Source organism: Filicampus tigris, chromosome 8 (assembly GCF_054856515.1).
Source record: "Filicampus tigris isolate MCC_2025a chromosome 8, RoL_Ftig_1.0, whole genome shotgun sequence".
Taxonomy (NCBI): domain Eukaryota; kingdom Metazoa; phylum Chordata; class Actinopteri; order Syngnathiformes; family Syngnathidae; genus Filicampus; species Filicampus tigris.
Genome location: NC_141224.1, coordinates 15050264 through 15073777, shown reverse-complemented (window position 1 = coordinate 15073777; position 23514 = coordinate 15050264). Strand labels below are relative to the sequence as shown.

The following is a 23514-nucleotide window of genomic DNA, read 5'->3' as shown; positions in this document are numbered from 1 at the left end:
CAGGCTTGCTCTCCTCTCTAAAAGCAGTGTCCTTTGTCCTGTCCTTTTTGGGTGAATGGACAAAATTGGTTGATTCAAACAAAGAGATGTTATCTTCCACCTTCTGTCCAAAACAATGTAAATACCTGGAAATAATAGATGAAATGTTGATTTCTTGTCTCTTTTGATGAAATGTTTTCAGTCTACATCAGAAATAAAGGAATTTGCTTGATTGAAACCGCCATCTAAAGTCCGAGTTGGTACTTGTGCCGCCCTCCTCCATATACTAGTAATTATGAAAGTGCAGTCTCAACATTTTCGATATCTTCAATAACCATAGATGTTGTGATTATGTGGCCAAATACTTTTGTCAGAATATACTCGCTTTATAGAACATGAGAAAAAAAACCTTCATGAATTATTCGATTATATTAAATGTTGAAGAGGGCGGCACGGTGGTCGACTGGTTAGCACGTCCGCCTCACAGTTCAGGGGATTCGATCCCGGCTCCGGCCTTCCTGTGTGGAGTTTTCATGTTCTCCCCGCGCCTGCGTGGGTTTTCTCCGGATACTCCGGTTTCCTCCCACATTCCAAAAACATGCATGGTAAGTTGATTGGATACTCTAAATTGCCCCTAAGTGTGATTGTGAGTGCGGATGTTTGTCTCTGTGTGCCCTGCGATTGGCTGGCAACCAATTCAGGGTGTCCCCCGCCTACTGCCCGAAGACAGCTGGGATAGGCTCCAGCACGCCCGCGACCCTTGTGAGGGCAAGCGGTGTAGATAATGGATGGATGGATGGATAAATGTTGCAGAATCAAGACCAGTTTGCTCCGAAACAGAAGAACTGCAGCTCATCGCCATCTAGTGGATTCTACTGGTAAATGACAGAGCAACAATGTAAATCCAGTGTGACGCCTGTGCTTTTATTACATTTTATTTATGTCAGAATATATTTTTTAAGAATATATTAAACATGGTCATTTTAGCCAACAGTCCAACCTAGAGGTATTAGCATAACCTCACCTAGGTCCTGATAGGTCCTGGGTTCGAATCTTGGTTATGCGTGTCCCATGTGGAATTTGCATGTTCTTCCTGTGCTTGCGTGGATTTTCATAAGATGGTAACGCCAATTAGCCCTCAATTAAATGTGAATGGAATGGTTGCATTGCAATTGACTGGAAACCAATTCAGGGAGTGCCCCACCTCTCACCACACATAAACAACAGATATGTACACAACGTTCCTGCACAGTAGGTTATTAGTTATTATTCTTGTGGTTGGACTTTAATCAAGTTAAATAATTTTCAGTAAGTCGTATATGTACACTGCCAAAACACAGGCAGATCTCAGTAGAACAGGTAAAGTAAGTTTAGTCAAGACGTCACCTGTAAATCTGTGTAAAAGACCCACTGACACTGTTGTGAATTTATTACAAAAAATGTGGGACAGCGGTCGCTGATGAATTAGGCCAGGAGGTCAGTGTTTCATTAGGGTTGCAAAGATGATCAACAGGCTTCACACTGACGTGAAGCTGAATGCAACCCATCTGCTGCCCTCTACTTTCAGCCACGACTAAAGGGATTACCTGCTCTAGCTGCACAGTTCTCGCAATTGTAAAATCTCAAAGACGGAACCAGTCTGCTTTGTTTCCATTCAACCAGCTGTTACTGTCTGTACTGTATGCATTTGAATTCATCCTCCAAAAAACAAAGGTCTGGAGTGGTACAGAACTATGATATTTGACCGTGTGACATTTTTGCATATTCACACCCGCAGTTCTGCATCTATAATTAATCTGTCAACGTGAAAGAAACCTTATACTAAATTTCCCTCTAGTATAAGCACTTCATTCATATGACACGAAGATATAGTTCAAACATGTCCAGTTTATCGTTAAGGGTCACCCATTTGTTCAGTTTTGTTCACCTAAGCAAAGCACAACACCAAAATCTCCACAATTAAACCCAAAGTGCAGCCCAAAAAGGATATACCTGTTTTGCTGTGCTGTTTATCAAACTTGAATCTTTACAAATGGTAATGTTTTTGTGTCCACAATGTTACACATTTGGGAAAATGCTAATGTTTCTTACACCGTGGGTATATTTCTGCAGAAGGTATTTGTTTTGCTCCAGTGTGACTGTACCTGTGCAAAGAAATGCAACCCGAAATTCAATTGGCCCTGATTGGACATTTCATAGGGGAAAAAAGAGGTTGTGTGCCAGGTCCTTTTATCCAACATTATCTGGATGAATGGACCTACTCCCAACATTTTGTAGAAAATCTAAAAGAAGCTTGGAAAGACCAGATCCATGTTTTCTTTAATAGGTCCAGTGGACAGGTGTGTAAATACTTTTCAATAATATATATATTTGACTTGGTACATTGCATATTTTTGTCATTAAATTTGTGTGTACATACACCTCCGGGCATCAGAAGTATGTAAAACCATGAGGATCTTTCAAAGTAATGTACAGTACAGTGCATTAGTAAATTGCAGTCTAGTGTCAAGGGCAAGTAAGCAGAAATCTGTGAACAGATGGCACACTGAGATTAGGAAACTGACCTGCTAGCTCATGGCTTGGTTGAAGTTGTTGGAGCTGACGCATGCATCTTGTTTATTGTGCTACTGTAGCTATTTACAGAATACATGCATACACTCATGTAAACAAATATTCAAATTCACACCCTGTTTCTTAGTTTTTATTTTTTTGTTACTAAGTATAGTTTTGATCGTTTGAAAAAGTATATAATCAGTGACGTAAATGTCATGATCATAATTCAGACAAAATCTGTTGGAAAATGCTGCTGTCATGCTTGATTGTTTTCCTTTCTTTTGAGATGGACTATATAACGTATTATTGTATTAAAATGACATAAGTCAAAATATATAGAGAATAAAGGGTAGGAATATATATATTATATTAGGCATCATATATTAGGGCTGTCAACGTTAAAGCATTAACTATGGAGATTAATTAAAATTTTATAATGCACTAAAAAAATGTAACTCAGTTAAACGGTTTTATTTACTTCCTGTAGCTGCTGACCTCTGCTCACTGTGCAGCCAAACTTAGAGAAGAGTCACTGTCTCAAAGACTGACTTTTACGTAGTTTTACTTTAAAAAGTTGCTCGACGGCTCATTGGAGAAATCCCCCAAAAATGTCACACTTTGCAAAGCTAAATTCAAATACTGTGTTAGTTGTACGTCTTCAGTGTATAGTTCAACTGTTGTATTTTACAGGAAAAGAATCATATTCAAGGATCAAAGAAAGCTATTAGTTAGTAGTTATTAATCTAACTATACTTTTATTTTTTTCCCACATTAATTCCAAGATTTTACTCAAGTGAATATCAGTTCCAAGCTTCGTAAAAAAATGTAGTTGAAAAATATGATTTATCGTGATCAATTATGGAAGATTTTGCGATTAATTAGTTAAAGAATTGTAATCACTTGACAGCACTAATATATATATATATATATATATATATATATATATATATATATATATATATATATATATTATATATACATATATATTTTTTAACATATTCCTACTCCCTATTGAACATGTAAACTGTGCTTATTGATAATGCTATTGATGTGCTTTCTTTCCTTTAAAAAAAAATAACATTTGTATTTTATTTTTCTGTTATGTGTTTTATGTGGCTATATGATCAATAAAGCAATAAATAAATACATCAATTGCTGTTTTACGCTCAATATCATCAGATGCATCATGACACTGATTATTAACATTATGTATATGTGATCTTTGGTGCTCGGTTAATTCTTGGTGTAGACATCCCGTGCTGGGTCAGTGGGGCTGAAACAGCCTAAGGTGAGATTAAAACAGAGGGCAGTTGGCCACATGTGAGCCAGGTTGGACTTGAAGCTTTAGCAACGGATCAGTGCTGGAGCATATATAAAGCTGCTCAAGCAAATGGTCTGCCACACTTTATGCACTGGTTGCTGCATGATTGTGCTCTCTACAAGTATTTCACTGCAGGAAAGAAATACACATTCACAGGACAGCTCGGCATCTATAGCAATCTTTCCTTGTGTTTGAGCCTTTAGTGCAGCAGGAGCCATGGTTCTGGAAGAGAATGAATGTGACTCTGTCTTTGAGCCTCACATCTCTGTGAGTATTATGACACAGAAATCATATATGTTTTACACGGGTGTTTGATTTGACTGTAATATCTGTATTCCAACAAATTTTTGAATTGCAGCAACATAATGTTCGTGTTTCTCACATGTAGCAATTATGTACGGTACTTTATTCAACTGGTTTTGTTTCGTTCAGTGACACAATGGCCCCTGCCAACCATTCTCATGCCAAAGTGTGAATTATTTTGTCTTTATTTAGGAGGAGCATGTTGACACACAGTATGGGAAGGTCCACTGCATCATGACGGGGACTCCCAGGGCAAATCGCCCCATCATTCTGACATATCATGACGTTGGACTGAACCGTACGTATTACTGGAGCTCCTTATCCACTAGAAATCAACAGTAGCATAATGGAACTGTTATTAAATTTAACGATGATGTAGTTAATTAATCCATCCATTATCGATACCGCTTATCCTCACAAGGGTCGCGGGCGTGCTGGAGCCTATCCCAGCTGTATTTGGGCAGTAGGCGGGGGACACCCTGAATTGGTTGCCAACCAATCGCAGGGCACACAGAGACAAACAAACATCCGCACTCACAATCACACTTAGGGGCAATTTAGAGAGTCCAATCAACTTACCATGCATGTTTTTTGAATGTGGGAGGAAACCGGAGAACCCGGAGAAAACCCTCACAGGCACGGGGAGAACATGCAAACTCCACACAGGGAGGCCGGAGCCGGGATCGAACCCACGACCTCTGAATTGTGAGGCGGACGTGCTAACCAGTCGACCACCGTGCTGCCTAAATAAGTCGACCACCGTGACGCTCGGTCAAATGCTCACATTCGCATTGTTTTCAAATGTACGAAGTTCATGATATCTTTAATTATGAATTGTGGGAAATGGTTTACACCAGGGGTGTCCAAACTTTTTGTAAAGAGTGCCAGATTTGGTGAGGTGAAAATGCTGGGGGCCGACTATTTAGCCTGACATTCTTTTTTAGATGGCACACCAATAAATCCAAGCACATTTTAGTAAACCAGTCTGCCTTTTGTTTTTTACTTTTTTTATTGAAATTTCGAAATTCTTAAACATGTCTTTTGGTGACACATCACTGGCAAATAAATGTTCACTGAACTTTTAGATTTAAAACAGGGAAATAGGTAAAAGTATTCACCAGTGCAAATTGCATTTCAAACATCAATAAAAACTGGCAATTAAATGTTCTTTTAACATTTTAATTCTATGACAGGGAAATATGTCGAATATACATATATATCATATTCACCAGTACAGGCCAGGGTTAATTTCAAACATGGCATGTCGTTGAAAATACATGTTTATGAACTTTTAGATTTAAAAATCGGGAAATAGCTAATAGTGTCCTTGCAAATGAGGTGGACACGGTTGTTGCGTATTTCAATGAAAAATAGTCAAATTTCCACCTTTCATTAAATTGTCGGCCCTCGCTGTCAACTTTCCCTTTTTTATTTGTTTTGTCGCCATTTTAGAAAATGTCCCGAAAGGGTCACACAGGGTTATGGAGTTGGACAGAGTGCTGCTGCCCTATTGTGTGTAAATGTGAAATTGTATTTAGAGTGTATTTTATACGCTTGTCAACGGGGCTACGGGCTAGACGTTATAAATTCTATGTCAGAGGGTGCAGGCCGGATAAAATTTGACCGCGGGCCACATTTGTCCCCCACGCCAGACTTTGGACATGGCAGTATTTACACAATTGTAATTCACTCTATTACATGAATTTCAATCATATTGCATAAAAACAGTGGCTGTGTATTAAACTGATTTTTTCCCCCACTTTCTACAGACAAGTCATGTTTTGAGACTCTGTTTACGCATGAGGACATGCAAGAAATCCTCAGACATTTTCCTGTTTGTCATGTTGAAGCCCCAGGACAACACGAAGCGGCCAAAGCTTTACCTACATCGTGAGTAGTCTCTATAATTCACAAGTTTATTCTTAACTTGAAATGTGTGATGATATCACTATTAAATGTTGACTTCTGACCTTGAAGGTATTCCTATCCGACCATAGACCAACTGTCTGAAGCACTGCCTGCTGTGCTCAAACACTTTGGGTGAGACAGACCTGATAATCCCCAAGTTTTAACATGATAATCTCCAACTAATACCACAGTATTATCTGGTCTTGATTCTGAATGTGATTCACAGGTTGCACAGTGTGATTGGACTGGGAGTTGGAGCAGGTGCCTGCATTTTGGCCAATTTTGCCGTGAGTCCACATTTCTTCTTTTAATCCCATTTGTGCCAATATTGCTCTGAGTGAAGATACACATAAAGAGATATGTCTATTCCATTCCTGTAATGTAATAAATATCTATAATTCCGACAAACCTGAAGAACAACTTGTAAAATAAATTGACCTCGTTATCCAAGAAATCCAAGAATCCATTTACCAAGAAGAATGCAATACGGCAGATGTTTTTGTCTTATCATGTATATGTTGCCTGAATCCGACGTGACCATGAAAAATCTTTATCTTCCGTATTCGTGTATAGCTGAATCATCCTGATCTGGTGGATGGACTGGTTCTGATCAACATCAACCCTAACGCTGAAGGATTAATAGATACAGTCACAAACAAGGTCAGCACTGAGAGTATCATGTCTCTGTCTGTTATTACTCTATTTGCCAAGCTTGAAATTATGTTTGATTGTCAAATTTATGCTACGTAGGTAAACACATGTTGATTTGTCCCTCTACTCTACAGATTACTGAATGGACACACACTCTCCCTGACACAATTATCACACACTTATTCGGAAAGGTAAGTTGCCATGACAACAAAAGCATGAGTTGATAATTAGATACTGTATTAACTAACTCTTGTTCTTCCTTCCACACTGACTTTTAGGAAGAGATCCAGTCCAACCATGACCTCATAGCTACATACCGCCACCACATCAGCACAACCATGAACCAGTACAACGTGGGCCAGTTCTTCCACGCTTACAACAGCCGCAGTGCTCTTGAGGTGGAGAGGCCTGTTCCTGGAGGAAATGTCAACGTCAGGACCCTCAAGTAAGAACCACCTTCTGACCTGTAATGCATACATAATGCATTTGATTTATTTTTCTTTACAATTTGGAAAATGTGTATTGCTTTTCACTAGGCCAGAATAAATTGTTATTTGCTCCACTGTCAATAACATCATTAAATTGCGAGGGGATGTAATTGCGTTCACAGTTCAGGTGTATGTAAATGTATGATTTGTTTTACATGTGTAAAATACCATTATGTTCCCTTGAATGTCCGAGCATTTTTTTTTTTATTAGGAGACAATAAAGGCTAATCACAATCACTCCATTAATAAATAACAGAAAGTCAGGCCTCTGAAGTTCTTCAATATTAAGCTCCTGAAACTGTGCCTTCACGCACCTTGAACATGGATGTGGGGAAATCTTACTGCAGGAAATCCAGACACTACTTACCATTCTGTAAAGCACCTCTCCACTTATGTGTTCATCCCAGATGCTCCACATTGCTGGTTGTAGGAGACAGCTCTCCATATGTGGACGTGGTGGTTGACTGCAACTCTAAGCTTAACCCAACAAAGACCACGCTGCTTAAGGTAACCACGAACAGTAAAATAAAATAAATTAAATAAAAATCCATCCATTACTGTTCGGGTAATTTATCAAACTGAAGGAATTGTGTGACCGGAGCCACTGTTGCTTTGCCCTTCTAGATGGCGGACTGTGGAGGACTTCCTCAAGTGGCTCAGGTATGCCAGTCCGTTAATAGACAACTGCAGTAAATCTCCGCCCTAAATAGAAAATATTGTATTTATATACATTTTGTCTCCTAACAGCCAGCCAAAGTGATTGAAGCGTTCAAATATTTCATCCAAGGCCTTGGATACTGTAAGAAACAACAAATTCACCTGACTTATATTCATAGGGCACAATTTCTATTTTCTTAACTTTAAATTGATATTTATAAATATGAAGCCCCTTGAAATCCACACTGAGTATATTAAACTTTTGTCTCTGTAGTATCCAGTGCCAGTATGACCAGACTTCGGTCACGGACAACCTCTAGCTCCAGCGTCTCGTCCCTGGAGAACTCTCGGGGCCGTGCCCATGAGAAGCGTGGACGCTCCCATACTGATGTTTCCATGGAGAGCATCTCTAACAGCAACATGGATCGGATCATTTCAAAATCCACACATGAAGTGGCATGCTAGAGCACATGATGTACTTAACCAGCCAGCTTGGTCTTGCATCTTGTTATTGCCTATCTCTGCAACTACAAAGTACTTTAAGGTCACAGTCATAGCTAAATGTGGCTTCTGTATGCTTTTTTTTCTTAGCCTCCTTTTTATGTTTGCCACTATCAGCTTCTCCTCTCATCCTCTATGTACCTGAATATGTGATTTTCCAATTAGGGACATTGTCCTTGTCTTACCTCTGCCACTGATTGCACAAACATGTGATATATTATTAATAATAATAATATCCATGTATTTTTAATTTACTAATTTATTTTCTTAATTATTTTATTAATTGCTGACGAAAAGAGTTCAGATCCGTTCGTATGACTAAGTGTGTTACGGTATGTACCAGTTACATATATATCACGTAATGTGTAATGATAAATATATATATATATATATATATATATATATATATAGAGAGAGAGAGAGAGAGAGAGAGAGAGAGAGAGAGAGAGAGAGAGAGAGAGAGAGAGATACAGTATATGCTAATCTTTTACTGATCCCCAGAGGGGAAATTCAAGTATTACATGGAGTACGGGGTAATACAGCACACAGCTGAATAAATATATAAATAAATGTTTTTGTTTGTTCGTTTTTTAATACTAGCTAAAATTCTGTGTTTTTTTTATTTGCAACAGATTAAAAAGGCTACAGTACAGATAATTTTATTGGTTGGGATGTGGTGAGGGGGGCAGTGATTAGTTCTGTTGTAACTAGTCGTTTTAACTGTACATTGTGAACATAAAAGTAGCATGTAATAATACACTGTACTGTAAAAAATAAATGGTTATTCTGAAATAAATACTGTAGTTGGAGCGTCCCTTTCTTTGGTCACTAGATGGTGCTCCGCGCATTGAACTTAATCTCTTCTAGACAGTTCATGGAAAGCATCCACATGAATAGCCTACCATCTATCTGGCTCAGCATTGCAGATGTTTTCAATACGGCTTATGGGTTTAGCTTAATCCATGTCCTTTCACAGATGGTTTTCGTTAAATAAAAAAGTTTAAAATGATATACTTCTTACTTGTTGGTTTCCATAATTGAACAATGACACATTTGCATGCACACATGCGCACATACACACAAACACACGGCTTATCAATTTCGAATAGTTTCAACCCTCAACTTATAACAGTTCAGCACTGTAACCATATGTGTGTGAATATCATTCCGTTCGTATATGCAGACATGCATAGCACATTGCATACATCATGCACGTGTCACTCTCTCTCAGCATAGTTTGTGTTGCATGAATGAACGTACTGTATGTGCAGAAAGAATCTTATGAAACACTATGAATGCACTGAGTGTTTAGGTGTGTGGGTTGATGAAATTCGATGATACAAATTGAAAACACGAGCTGTCAGCGTTGAAAATCACATCTACAGTATTTATGTGAGGGGTGATGCGTCTGGATCACAAAGATACTCTTTGCATTATGATGCTCTAGCTTCTGATGAATAATGCATGGAAGGAATCTTTTACAAATTTATTTAAACATGAGACATCCACAGTGGCCCATAAATATACCAGCAGCGTATTATTATACTGTAGTTTCACTCAATCAATGAGTGAATTTGGTTTGGTCGACTAAACATTATGCTGCCCAATATATGAAATCTAGTTAATTAAAAATAACAACAAAAGTCCAGTGTCACCTTTTTGTTGACAGATTATGGCACAATGTGCACATTAATCTCTGTTGAATTTAGTGAAAATATACATGTCCAAATGAAAGTATACTTAATTTGGTGTGTCTACTTTAAAATTTGCCAGCATAAAAGTGTTGTATATGTTTTCTTTGAACTAAATGACACAATCACAATGATGCACGATCGGGGCGGAAGACTGCCTCCAAGTGCGCACTGCACTTTACATCATCCACAAGTGGAGATCTTGCAGTTCCTTATAAACATACTGTACGCGCACTGTTCATCCGCACATACTCCAGTGAGTCTGTGATTCCGCCATCTCAGGACAAGTATAGTTTACAAGTCTAGTTTGGGAATTTGTCAGACTGTGTCAGGGCTGGCGGCACGGTGGTCGACTGGTTAGCACGTCCGCCTCACAGTTCAGAGGTCGTGGGTTCGATCCCGGCTCCGGCATCCCTGTGTGGAATTTGCATGTTCTCCCCGTGCCTGCGTGGGTTTTCTCCGGGTACTCCGGTTTCCTCCCACATTCCAAAAACATGCATGGTAAGTTGATTGGACTGTCTAAATTGCCCCTAGGTGTGATTGTGAGTGCGGATGTTTGTCTCTGTGTGCCCTGCGATTGGCTGGCAACCAATTCAGGGTGCCCCCCGCCTACTGCCCAAAGACAGCCGGGATAGGCTCCAGCACGCCCCGCGACCCTTGTGAGGATAAGCGGTACAGATAATGGATGTGTCAGGGCTGTGTGAAGGGCTTGTTACTTTGTTGCTTTAGTGGTTGCAAAACCAGCAGACTTACCGTACTTTTTGCTGTGTCTGACAATACGATGGCTTTGCGCCAGCTGTGTGTGCTGTTGTGCATGCAAGCTGCCCTATAAATGGTCCTTTGTTGAGCAGTAGTCCAGAACTGGTTGTTCTGGTTTGTTTGTTAAAAGATTAGTGTTTATTAATGGAAATTATATAGGGCCTATTCAGAAAAAAATAATCGCTGTACCATGTCGGCCTAGAATGGCTGTTCGGGAGTTGTCCCGAATTTCTCAATGGCCACCACGCCCCTGGATGGATGGAATTCATCTGTAGTTGTAAATGTGAATGGTTGATGGTCTACATTTGTACCAGTCCAGGTTGTAGCTGCCTCTGGCTCGAAGTCAGCTCATCTGCAACCCTAATGAGTACAAACTATATAGAAAATAAATGAATGGCTGGATGGAGGGATGGATAGTGTATGTTTGGGAGGTCTGTCACAGAACTAACTGCTGGGACAAGCAATTTGTATCACCGTGGATAACACTTTCCTCTTCTTGACATCCTTCCTTCACATGGTACTTGGATGAGCTCAAGAGTACGCATGTGTGACGTTGCTCATTGAATTTGACATTTGAGTAAGAATACATCCATGTGACATACGTGTGATTATGTCGGTGACGGGGCGATTTCCAGGGGCCCCTGTCGGTGGTGAGGACCTTTCAGGGCCCACAGTCCTCGTGACAGCTGCAGCCATGTTGGAAAATCTCAGCGCTCCAGATGCAGCAGAGCGGCACGGCACCTCACGCTTGCTAAACTGACGGCTACCGCGCAGCTCAGCGTCAGTGACACCGACAGCCGGGCACGGCGCTGTTGTGGACTCACTCAGACAGTGGAGGCAGCCGACAGCGGGCAGACCCAGCCTCCAAAAGTCGGATTTAATACCACTGGGACTAATGTCTAAAAGCCCCGCTTACTGACTGGAAAAGGTGGCCGGTGACTGGAAGTAGGTGCGGCCTGGCTCCGGGAGCTTTAAACGGGTGAGTATTGATTCGCCTTGGGAGCAGAATGGTTGGGAATAGCCCACCGTTAGCTGAGCTAGCTTAGCATTAAAGGGCTAACAGTCAGACAATAGGCTGGATGCTGCACGGGGCATGCATTATTATCGACTGGTATGGAGGTATTGTAAGAATACCACGCATTGTGTAGCCAGATAGTGTGGTCATTTTTGACACGGTGCAGTCATTTGTATTCCTGGTAGACAGCAGTGAGTGGTGCAGTGGCCGAAACCACCCCTCTGGGCTACTCTGGTAACTTGGGTGCAAAGGTGAACATTGAGAATGATTTATGTCATGCAAAACAACAATTCTGAAACATACGTCTTGTGTTTAAGTGAGCCGTCCCCATTGGAATGCATTGTTGCAACCATGGATTTCTTGGAGACAAAAGGAGAATAGTAGGTCTCACTGAACCATCTTCAGGTGTTTGCTCGCTGGCTGTTTGGGGAATCACAACATTAGACACTATTACCTGTTCTCATACTAATATTTTTACTCAATTTCCACAAATCACTCGTTTAAACTGCTTGATGGGTGAAGATGGGTTTAGATGACTAATATATGATGTAATTTGTCAGATTGTCCATTGGGTGCCCCTCTCACACCTCTCTGCACATGCTCCCCACCAGGTCAAAACCCCTCTGAAACCTCCAAGGTTGCATAATAATTCAGCTCGCATTCACTAAGATCTTATGTTTGTCCACATATACGGGAGGCTATTGTTGGCATTCCTGACTCACTTACCGCTATTCCTGGAAGTGTCAGCTTTTATTGTTACTGGGTGAATCATCTGGAACCTGTCCTCACTATCGTTTTAAACAGTGTTCTTTCATTCCATTGGTCAGACAGTTTGTCTGATTAGTGCTAGGATTCACACCTTCACTGATATTTTCTGCAATTTTGTGTTCATCCTGCAAAGAGGCTTCTTACACATGGCTAGTTGTTCTCATTTAAACTGTGATTTGCCTAACAATGTCTAGATTTGATTTGTTTTTAAGACAAAAATGATCCCTCTGCTAGTTTTGGGCTTGTCTCCATGTGCCCTGCAGCATCACTTCTCAAATTTCTGTCACTAATCCAAAGAGGCAGCAATAAAGGTAGCAACACTGGATCGATGGTCACACCTGTCTGGCTTCTGACAGGGGGGAATAAAGACGAGGGACAGGGGCTAGTGGATGAAATTGGAAGCAAGGGGAATGGCAGTAGTGCACCATGGGAAGAGAACCTAATTGACCGGAGGGAGGCATTTGTTATGATACTCAAAGGTGTGTGAATTGGTAATAATCAGGGGCGGGTGTTCTCCCTCTGACGACATACAACACAACTAGGAAGTGAAGAGGGGAGGAGAAGGGGAATACATGCAAGCTAAGAGCAGAAGTGTAGTCTTCTGCCTAAAGGCTACCAATATGCACTTCTGGGATTTTCTGGGCTGTTCCAATAGAGGTATGTAGGTGGCAAGATGGCTCAGGAGGGTCTATTTGGGCTGGTGCGTGGGTGCTCGGTGGAAGGCAGATTGAGAGGGTCTGAGAGGCGAAAGGCTGGAATGGAATTTGCGTTGCTCGCCACCATGCAAGCAGTTGCATGTGGAAACCTCGCACAGAGGCTGAGTGTGCAACGCAAACAAGGACACGGACGCTTCTGATATGGTGTCAGCCTGCTCTGTTTTTCTTTGATAAAGCTGTTCGGTTGCTTTGGCAAATGAATGGATGGGAAGGAATGAAATGTGTTGCTTTGGATATTTACCTTGTGATTTGTGATCCTGCTGCCAAGGCACAGTTTTCCCCCGCCTTCCACGCAATTTTGTTTTGATTGGTTACCTTTCGTTAAAATTTGTTTTCATGGGGACTGTGCAGTTCCTAAAGTAAAACAAAACTAGGATATTGTGGACTTTTACAGCGGCAGTGTTTTTTTTTTGCTACTGTAAATGCTTCCTGAGACATAACAGAAGTGCTGACATTTTATTTGCCTGTGTCTTTCGCACAGAACCCCAAAATGACATTTCTGTGTTTGTGTATGGGTTCACACAGCGACTCTGCTTCCCCCAGTCAATTAGATGCATTGTGGTGCCAGCGTCTGGTGTGGCGTATACAATACCCAATCCATGTTGGTGCTGTTCATGCAGCACAGCGACCTGAGGAAAATGCAAAGAATTCCTTTCCTAGCTATAATGGGCACTGTGAAATGGGCTATTGATATGATTATTTTTCTGGCCATTTACCCCGAACTCTTTCAAACTATAGATGTATGAACAAAAAAAGTGACGCTCTGGGTGCTTGTTTATACGACAGCAGTGTTTCGGACACTGACAACAAACGTTTTTAGAACAGGTCTCAAAGTGGAACTTTTTAAAAAGGATTGTGTTGACTTACGTTCAAAGTAAAGAAATCCTCAAAAATAGTACTGTAATGGCAAAACACCACACTGCTGTAGTGTTTGTGTCTTCTCCAGCAAAATGTACATTTAATACATTCATGTTCAGCGAAGTTGGGTTATTTACTTATCACTCACATTTCACATATACACCACTGAAGAGTATTCAAAAGATGGTTTGTCTGCGTAGAATGTCTTTACAAAGTGGCATCACAAAATCACTTGCCTGGCATCCTTATTACTGGGGCTGCAACAATGCTGATGGTGCTGGTACGCTAATGTTCGTTAAAATGTACCAATACTACACACCGATACCACATGAGATGTACAAAACTTTCTGGGTAGGAATAATGTCAGTGGTGTGGAGATAGGCGACTGGAAATTCTGCTCTGAGAAATGGATGATTAACTCCGCTCGGGTGGTGACCAACGCACAACAGGTAGCCGCCCTTGAGCCGTTCAAACAAGCACAGAGTTTCGAGCCCCTGGCCGACAGTGCGCTGCTTGACTTTGGACAAGCCAGCGTGTCACGAAGGGGTGTTGGAGGCGACTAGACCGGGCAACACGCTGTTCAATGGCACGTTTAGTAAAAAGACATACGTGACGGTATTATAAAGTAGTAACGAGGACAAGCAGCGGGCAATTAACAGGCTTCTTTTTTTTTTTTTTTTTCTTAATGAACGATTATTGTTGTGTGACGTAATCATGTTAAAAAAACAACAACATCCAACTAGTGTATTTTTATCAACCGCCAGACTTAATCTCGCTTCACTCTTGTAACAACCAGTTATCACGTTAAAGTTTTATCTTAGAACTTGTAGTATTCTCATTCATTGTATTTAAAATCAATAGAACTCAACTCAGATGTATTTATAGAACACAGAGAGACCACAAATGAAGCTTTGCTGTACATAGTAAAGACCAAACATAATAATAAGAATAAAAAGAAGTCACAAAAATTGAATAATGTCAGTAATGACAAGTTGTTACATAAGGCGCGTATCTTCAAATAGCAGACCGAGGTCCCGATCCAGACTGAGTAAAGGTGCCCAACAGACCCATGGTCAATTGCTGTCGAATAAAGTATTTGTGCCGGCACGTGTTCTTCCCCCCCCCAGTCCATTGTCATTGACTGTGTACGGGATACACGCATTGCAGCCCCAGTTGACATCATGTGAGCATCATGAGCCAATCAAACTATATTTGTGGATGTGGATCCATTTTCCATATCGCTTATCCTGTTCAGGGTCGCAGGTTATCTGAAGCCTATCCCAGATTACTTTTGGCTAAAAAAGTGGTCTACACCTATAAACAGTCCATCTCTGGAAACGCAATACATTTGTTTCCATTTTCCATTTTGTTGAAAAGAAAATTCCTAGAGGTTTGAACCCTTAACGCATTGGAACGTTTCTCGTGTGAAGAAGTAGTGCCTTTTTTCTACCATGGCCTCAACTCTCAATCCAATAAATAGTGACTGCTGCTTTGTGTGATGGTTCGAGCCCATTTTATAGCCGTACCCATTATCCACCACTACAGTCTATTTTGAGTGGATGATCATCAGAGAACGATTGAAATCAGTTTTTTACACAATAACAATAACAGTTGTGCAATGCCCTCAGTTATTGGTTTGTAGCCAGAAGCAGTCATTCTCTACTCTGAGCAGGAGAGAGAAGGAAGTTCTAAGAGCATCACGCGTAGGAGTGTAAAGCGCTGGAGTGTTTATGCGAATGAACCGATTTGAAGTACCTCATAGCAGTGTTGCTGTGCTGTCTTTTATGACCGTTTTTAATTTTCGGTCATTGTTTGTGGATGTTATGTGTGGTGAATGTGATGTATGGTGGAATGGTGGGTTTATGTGGAAATACTGTATGTGGATCAAATTACTAGATAATGAGCAGCTTTACGGGATTGTAAGCAAATCTATTTCCCAAGGGAAACAGTGGGACATCTTCATATTTAATTTATAAATTATCACTAGAAAACTTTGAAATACAATATATTTGTTATACCAACGTGACAAGATTTTCCGAAAATGAAAATTTGTCAACGTGTGATTGGAATGGCCACTTCAACCTGAGTACAGCAACACACCAAGAATTTAGAAAATCGGATGATGCATTCTGGAGGAATTTAGGTTTTTATGTGGGGGAAAATTGCCTTTTTGAGGAACACTTTTTTGTTATAACGCCTATACAAAATCTTGTCAAAAAACGCCTTTAAAATTAGAGTAAAACGGTTCATAATTTCTCAACATATCTCTACAAAAATTCACACATTAATGTACCAGTAATTGTTTCTTATGAAGATGCTCAATAAAAGGCTCTTAATAAGCATAACATTTGACACTTTGAAAATTTTAGTTTTTATTTTGTACTTTTTTTTCCAAAAGGAAGCTAATCTATTCAAATTTGGACATATGGACCCATAACGTAATGAGATATTTTTAAATAGAATATAGAAAATGACAGCATTGGTTGCCATGGTAACAGGAACTTAGTGATATTGTTACGTTTATTTTACTGGTAACTATATTTCTCAGGAACTACTTGATGGACTTGGCTGAAACTTATGCTCCTACTTTGTTTTTCTGTTTTTATATTTTACACAATGTCCCAACTTCTTTGGAATTGGGGATGGTAAATCAGTCCTTCTCTGCCATCAAATTGAGATGTAGTGATTAGCGATTCCAACACATTTCAAATAGTCATTTCCCTTTAATCCTTTTGTGTTTCAGATATTTCTGGAATATCCCACTATGCTGGTGAGTAAAAACGCGTGCCTTACCTTTGTTATGTAATGTTTGTGTTCAGAGTATCTAATATTTCTGCTGCCAGATACTGTCGGCAAAACTTTTCGCTTCAGTTTAATTTTTGCTTGGAACCAAATAATTAATTTCATTGTTAACCAACTGTTATTAATCATAAACTACTTTGTAATACTATTTCAACCAAGCCAACAAACTATATGTGCCAAAAGAAAGCGAAGGTGACATGGAATTGCCTCTAAGCACTTGGTAAGCATCCATTTTGGAAGGAATTCTGTGATCTTCCATGATTTTTTTTTTGGTCTTTTGCGTTTCAGCTCATAAAATAGAGCACAGTTGGACATCAAGACACACCTGTCAGTCACGTTACAATACTTTTGCTCATGGTAAATGGTTGGATTCAATCGAAAAATGCCATCTTCCAAGTTGTGTTTTAGATCCAGATGCAAACAAATGGGAATAATCCTGAAGCGCGGATCTCATTTCTCATATTCACCTTTTGCTGTCAAACCAAAATATTTTTAGTGTACAGCAGAAATAAAGGAATTGGCCTCACGATTGTAATACTTTTGGAAGGAAGTGTATGTGATGCTGGAGAACATTTCAAACATAAATCACATTTTTTAACATTAACTTGGCAAACCTCAGTGGTATATACAGTATGTTCCGTAGCTGACGTCAGTGTTGTGGCCTGTAACCTGATGAGATGATGCACTTGTGCTGCTTTGGAACACAATGGCTGTGACATGTTTACCCTTGGAAATACTGTGCCTCATAAACATTGCATTTAATCACTATAACTCTCAGGACACAATTTAGGTGTGAAAATCTATTCATATTGCAGTCATGATTTGCAAATGGGCTTTAGCATTTAAATTACAATAAAGATATGCAGTAATTGTCTTGTTTTGTCAAGTCACGTTTATTTTCATAGCTCCTACTCACAAGAGTCTCAAAGGGCTTCGTTGGCCTACACAGTTCACAAACCTCTACTGTAATATCATTTTGAGCAGTTCACAATCAATACAGTATATAACTAATAATATGATACAAAGTTTTAAATAAAATACATCATGCTCACTAGAGATACGTATTCTTCATTGGTAAAAAAAACAAAAAAAACTTACTGTACTTTCTTTGGTCCTGCTTGTAAGCTAGCTGTCTGTTCTGGAAGTGCCGTAATATTTTTTTTTCCCAGGTTGAAACAAGCCAGCCAACAACCATGTTGGCTGACCTATCTTCACAATGTCCAGTTTGTCTTGAAAAGACCACCTTGAGAGAGTTTTTAAAAAATTATTTGGCCTCCATCTTCCACTGTAACTTGTGCACATCGCAAGACTATTTAGTTCAACCAGTCAGTGAATGGAAAAATGCCAAGATAACTGTTAGCCAGCTAGCAAGCCTGGTTTGGAGAATCTGAAATCTGATTACCCGGTAGTTAAAAAAGAACAGCCATTGCTTACAGTGTGTGTCATGGGCCAGTCCTTTTGGAAATAAAGGCCCAGTGCAGATTATGGGGACACATGGGAACACTTAGAAGCTGAATTCTGATTGGACCAAACAAAATCTAAAATACACACTAGTTAAAGATAGGCAGACTAAAGAATGGCTATGAAATGAGGATTATTTAACAGTAGAAAATAAATTAGTATAATTTCATTTAAATTGTAAGTGTAGGCCAGTGCTAAGAGACAATCTATTAATGTTGGGGTTTCTGCATGTACTTTAAATGATTAAAAATGGTTGAATTGTAATATTGCATTATTAAAAAAAATACCATAATTACCGGACTACAAAGCGCACCCGATTAAAAGCTGCAACAGTCAAATTCAGCCATAAAAACAAATTTGTGCACAAATTGTCCACTTTGTATTATTAGCCGCGGGTCTCCACGTTATGACATGGGATATTTGCAAAGAAGCAGGTTACACACATGGATTTTTAAAAAACTTGTATATACCTTAAACACCGTTAGATGCTTTTTTCCCCCCAAACAATGCCGAACGCGGGTAGTTACACAGCAGTTTACCAGAATCGTTCTTAGTCTCTCTTGTTGTCATATGAAGCAAATTCCCCGAAGAGCTTTTCCAGTCTGCTTCATCACGCAGCAGTTCAGCATTTGTAAACCTGGTTGTTACGTGTTTGGATGTCGCTCCATGGCCGCAGTTGCTGTCCATTCCCAGCGATGGTGGGAGTCGGTCGCCAAACAAACAGTAGAGGGACGGGGGTCGCACTCCAGAGACGGCTGTATTTATGGCACTCATTCCCTGTGCCCGTTAAACTCAACTCAAGATGCTTCTCTTTGCTATCAACTGCTCCTTTCACAGCCACATACCGCTTCACACAAACACTTCCGCATTTGGCTCTCAGGCAACCGCCCCCTACCGCAGGTGTGCACACTCCAACCCCAAATGGCTGATGAAAATTCAGTCTGAGGGCAGACCTGGACAGTTTCATTGTCACATGTGACAAGACTATGGATAAATCTGTTGGTGGTCTGAAGCTTGTCAGTAAACATTTATAAATAAACCACGTCACATTAAAATCCGCAGGGTTGAAAGCGTGGGAAAAAAGTAGCGGTTTATAGTGCAGAAAGTACGGTACTTTAATTTGTTCAAATTCTCCCTGTATTTCATCAAATAGCTATAAATCTAAATACTTAAATACTTAAAATATTAACAATGTGCTTAAAAAGTCATTGATTTTTAAATCATGAAAAAAATAATTTTATTTAACATTTGTCAGCGATGAGCAAGAGCATTCTTGTGTGTGAGGTACACATATTCATAGTAATTGTGTTATCAGAGAAACAAACCAGTGTTATTTATGTCAATGCATGACCGCTTAAAAATTTAATTGGAGACACTATGGTTGTAGTTTTCTATCACAAGACTTGGAAAGTTGCCTGCAAATAAAGAACGTAACAAATGTACAATAGAAAGAACTGTATTTATGCATTTTTCATAATAAAAAAAAAAGCCAGAGGGTTATTTACTTCACTACAGCAAATGTGTTAACATCACAATAGACCATTGTTAGCCAGATGGTTCTTTTCCAGTCTTGCTGCTCGGATAGATGGCAAGTTAGCCATGAAAATGGCAATTAAATCTTAAGCGTACAACATCTGATGTGAGCGCAGGAGAGCACAAGCATAAACAGGGTCAAATGCTTAAAAGACCAATGCAAGCAGAACGCAAACAAAAGCATGTCCAGTGGGGGAAAAAAATGGGTACCGGTGCATCATTTTCAGATGACTGACACCCAAATGGGATTAACCCTAAAAACAAACAAAAAGAAAAAAGGGTCAAAGAGGTTAATGTATGTTTTGAATATTTTTAGTAGCCAATATCTAAACCTGCTAAAATCAGTCTGTGTGAGATGACCATTTATCCAAGTTACATTTTAGCATCCATTCTTATTACTCTTGTGGTGTTTAACTCAATGCTAAGCTCTCCCAACCACTCAAACCCACACGCACACATCTTGCGCCCGTTACCACCTATTTATACTGCAGCCTTCACTGAAGACATAACAGAGCGCCTTGCACCCTCACAAATTCCCTTGGGTATCTTGTTGACGCATACTTTCATGGTCTCACATAAATTTCCCCCTTGCTGTCACCTACATGTTTATCTGCAGTCTCACGCTCACACTTTTGCATATGTAATCCCCTTTTCTCAAGCCTAAACGCACACACACGCACGCACACACAAACACTGTGCTGCACTCGCAGCTGAAAGCACTGCACTGCATGTGTACTGCGCTGACGATGAGCTGCAGCAGCCTGCGAGGCGATGTTGGCATCTCTGCCGCTACAGAACAGCGCCTGACTTGGAACCGAATCGCCTGTCATTTCCCCTCAACCCATTTTCATGGACACTCTTTCATTCTGCTTTTGTTGCTCCCACCTTAGTTTTGCTTCACTTCATCCGTTTGGTCTCTGTCAATTTGTTGTTCTGTGACATCACACACCTGCTTGACCTCATTCACCTGGACGCTTTACATGATGTAAAGCTGAGCTTCCGTCTGTGGTCTTTACTCGTGCAGTTTTTTCCCACACTCTCTTTAGCCTGGTCTCCTGCTTTTTGTGTCTCTTTCGTGTTTCCTGCTCACCTCAGTCAGCTGCTTCTGTCCATCTCTTCTCATGCTCCACTTTTCATCGCAGCTTCTTTGCCCTACATTTGCTTTTCTGATACCTGTTTTGCTTTTCTTCGTTCCCTCAACTGTCTGCTTTCGAGAGCATTGTGGAATGACAACATGAAACCAGCTACCTTTTGTGGACCCTGAGACTGAAAACTGTTCAGTGTATTGTAGCATGGATGCCGTTATCCTGCAACCTGACATTTGACTGCTGTGAACCCGCACCCTTTGGAATTCATATCAAGGATTGATTATTTTGATGAACAACAGCTTCGTGAAGATCGGCATCTGGAATTTCTTGCGGATTTATTTATCTGATTCATGATCAGAAGTGGATATAAGACCTCCTATGAAAGGAGTGTTTCATCTTTGTCTTCTTGAAGTTGGAGCATCTTTACAAAAATGATTTCATATCAGTGATGATGGAGTTTACCTGCTAAAGGGTTATGACATGTTGCACCGGTTGATGTTTGGTAGCTGTCGGCTCAGCAGTAATCTTTTGATAAGTGTCAGGAGATTACTGCACCCGAGAATAATACCACATTTTCGATAGTGGTTTTGGAGTTTTTGGGGGGGAGGGGTTGTCATGGCAATGTGTCAAACCTCGTTTGACCCCTTGATTGAGGGGTCTACTATTTACTAGCTTCACCTGTATGACACCCCGCACAATACAGTATTTGACACATTGTGCCTCTGAAGTGCCCCGATTCTTAAACGGTATTTTCACTTCTGTACAGATCAGAGTGTAATCAACAGTGATTGCAATCTTTGGACTCCTCTTGTTCTTTTTTTTTTTCCTTGGATGCATTTATGTATTTCTTTTGAAAGGAATACTCATTCAGTAGTTGCCAAATGCTTAGGACACGACTACACCCAAGGCTTTATGCTGATTTCAGTGTTTAGCAATTTTTTTGGGGTGCTGTGGCCAGGATTGGAACAGCGTCCTCAACAGAACAGATGGAGAATAGTGGCTGCATCCCACTCTGCTGGAGCAAAGGGGCGTGCATCTATGCACATCATCCTTTACCAAGTACGTACAGAAGTTTATTCAAAGAAATATGGTACATATAAAGTGAAAGTAAAGCTGATACCCTAAACTATAATGTTTGATTGGATGTAATGCAGGAGCTTGTTATACTTAATAACAATGTTTTTTTAATTGAGTCATATAACGTCATATTAATGTGCTAATTCCTTTCTTGCTCAATGTTTCAAGTTCAAGTTCAGATAGATACAGTGTTAAAAGTCCCTTATGAGCTTTTGTTCATTGGCTTGAGTAGGTGACCTGCAGTGGTTGTGTAAGTCAGCAGTCCCCGACCTTTTTTTGTGCCATGGACCGGTTCCACGTAAAGGAATTTTAACGGACCGGCACAAAAGATAATGCATTAAATTATTAAGAATGAATCCCACCCTTACGCTGAATATAGTTGCTATTATTCATGGGTGCCTTGCATTGGTTTCCTTTTAATAAATAGGTTCCATTTTGCGGTTATGAGAAACAGTGACACCCGTCGTGTGTTAATTCTGTCCAGTCTACTTCATAATTTTGTTTCGGTTGCCGTCATTGAATAAAATCAGATTTTTAGCAATATGCATTTTTAAATTTTAGATCACATGACTTTGATGAGCAGTTTGACGTGTGCCGAGGCACAGACGAATGCACCTGATTTTCAAAATAAATATTCTCTCCGACTCTGATGATGAATAAAATATTTTTTGTTCAGTCTGTGTATGAAGCTTTGTACCAAATGGCCCACGGTCCGGTACCAGTGGTTGGAGACCATTGATGTGAGCTAAAACCGGTTGGAAAATATGACTGTTTGAGGAGTGAAGTTGTTGTAATTTTCTGTGGCATATGTTCTTTCTTGGAATTGTTTGGAAGGTTGGCACATAGACATTTCTACTTTTGGTATGACTGGTAATACAGTGCAGCCCCACTATTCTTATAGCGATAGGTAGTGGAGCGGCCCATAAATCGCAAAAATCCGCTTTGAATTAATGGCTGTTGAAATGCATCAGCATTTTTTTTCTTCTCCCCAAAATATTCAAAAAACGCAGATTGAACCTCCAATATGCGTTTTTCACGAAAAACAGGGTTTGGTTCTTCACCCCAAAAACCCAAACCCCACAAAAACTACATATCATTGGCGTGGGGCCAAAACCTCATAAGTCACATTTTGGTAAATTTCATATTTAAAAAAAAAAATTGTACTATTGATCGGTACCACACGTGTGGGTGTTATTTTTACACATTACTGACCAATCTAGCGTTGAAAATGTCTTACTCTCTTTCATGATGCAATGCAAATGGTTGAACAAACTTGCCATTCTTGGGGTCTCCTGAGAAGTGACTAATTTGGAGGTACAAGGTTTTGGCATACGTATACTGTATGTGTATATAAAATATTGAAAAACATTGGGAAAAAAATCTCC

The 23514-nt window shown here is 40.0% G+C and overlaps 2 protein-coding genes across 13 annotated transcripts in view; both read left to right on the top strand.

Moving 5' to 3' along the window:
• The first annotated feature begins 3915 nt into the window (after positions 1 to 3915).
• On the top strand, positions 3916 to 9157 carry LOC147143889 (protein NDRG1-like). Its single transcript, XM_086038599.1, has 12 exons — positions 3916 to 4120; positions 4349 to 4454; positions 5926 to 6046; positions 6134 to 6196; positions 6291 to 6351; positions 6638 to 6724; positions 6850 to 6906; positions 6994 to 7160; positions 7611 to 7710; positions 7828 to 7863; positions 7951 to 8002; positions 8135 to 9157. Exons 1-12 carry the CDS (start codon positions 4070 to 4072, stop codon positions 8323 to 8325), a joined length of 1092 nt encoding a protein of 363 aa, XP_085894725.1. The 5' UTR covers positions 3916 to 4069; the 3' UTR covers positions 8326 to 9157.
• Positions 9158 to 11494: 2337 nt separating this feature from the next.
• LOC147143888 (focal adhesion kinase 1-like) overlaps positions 11495 to 23514 on the top strand; it is a 47024-nt gene continuing 35004 nt past the window's right edge. For 4 of the 12 annotated variants that reach the window (XM_086038825.1, XM_086038817.1, XM_086038827.1 and 1 more), the window contains exon 1: positions 20725 to 22111. In XM_086038825.1, coding sequence (XP_085894951.1) covers positions 22039 to 22111 — 73 coding nt within the window. In that variant the 5' untranslated portion in view covers positions 20725 to 22038. Of the gene's footprint in view, positions 11791 to 12143; positions 12207 to 13176; positions 13252 to 16911; positions 16939 to 20724; positions 22112 to 23514 lie in introns of those variants that run through there. The other 8 variants (XM_086038819.1, XM_086038823.1, XM_086038824.1 and 5 more) reach the window with 6 other exon arrangements.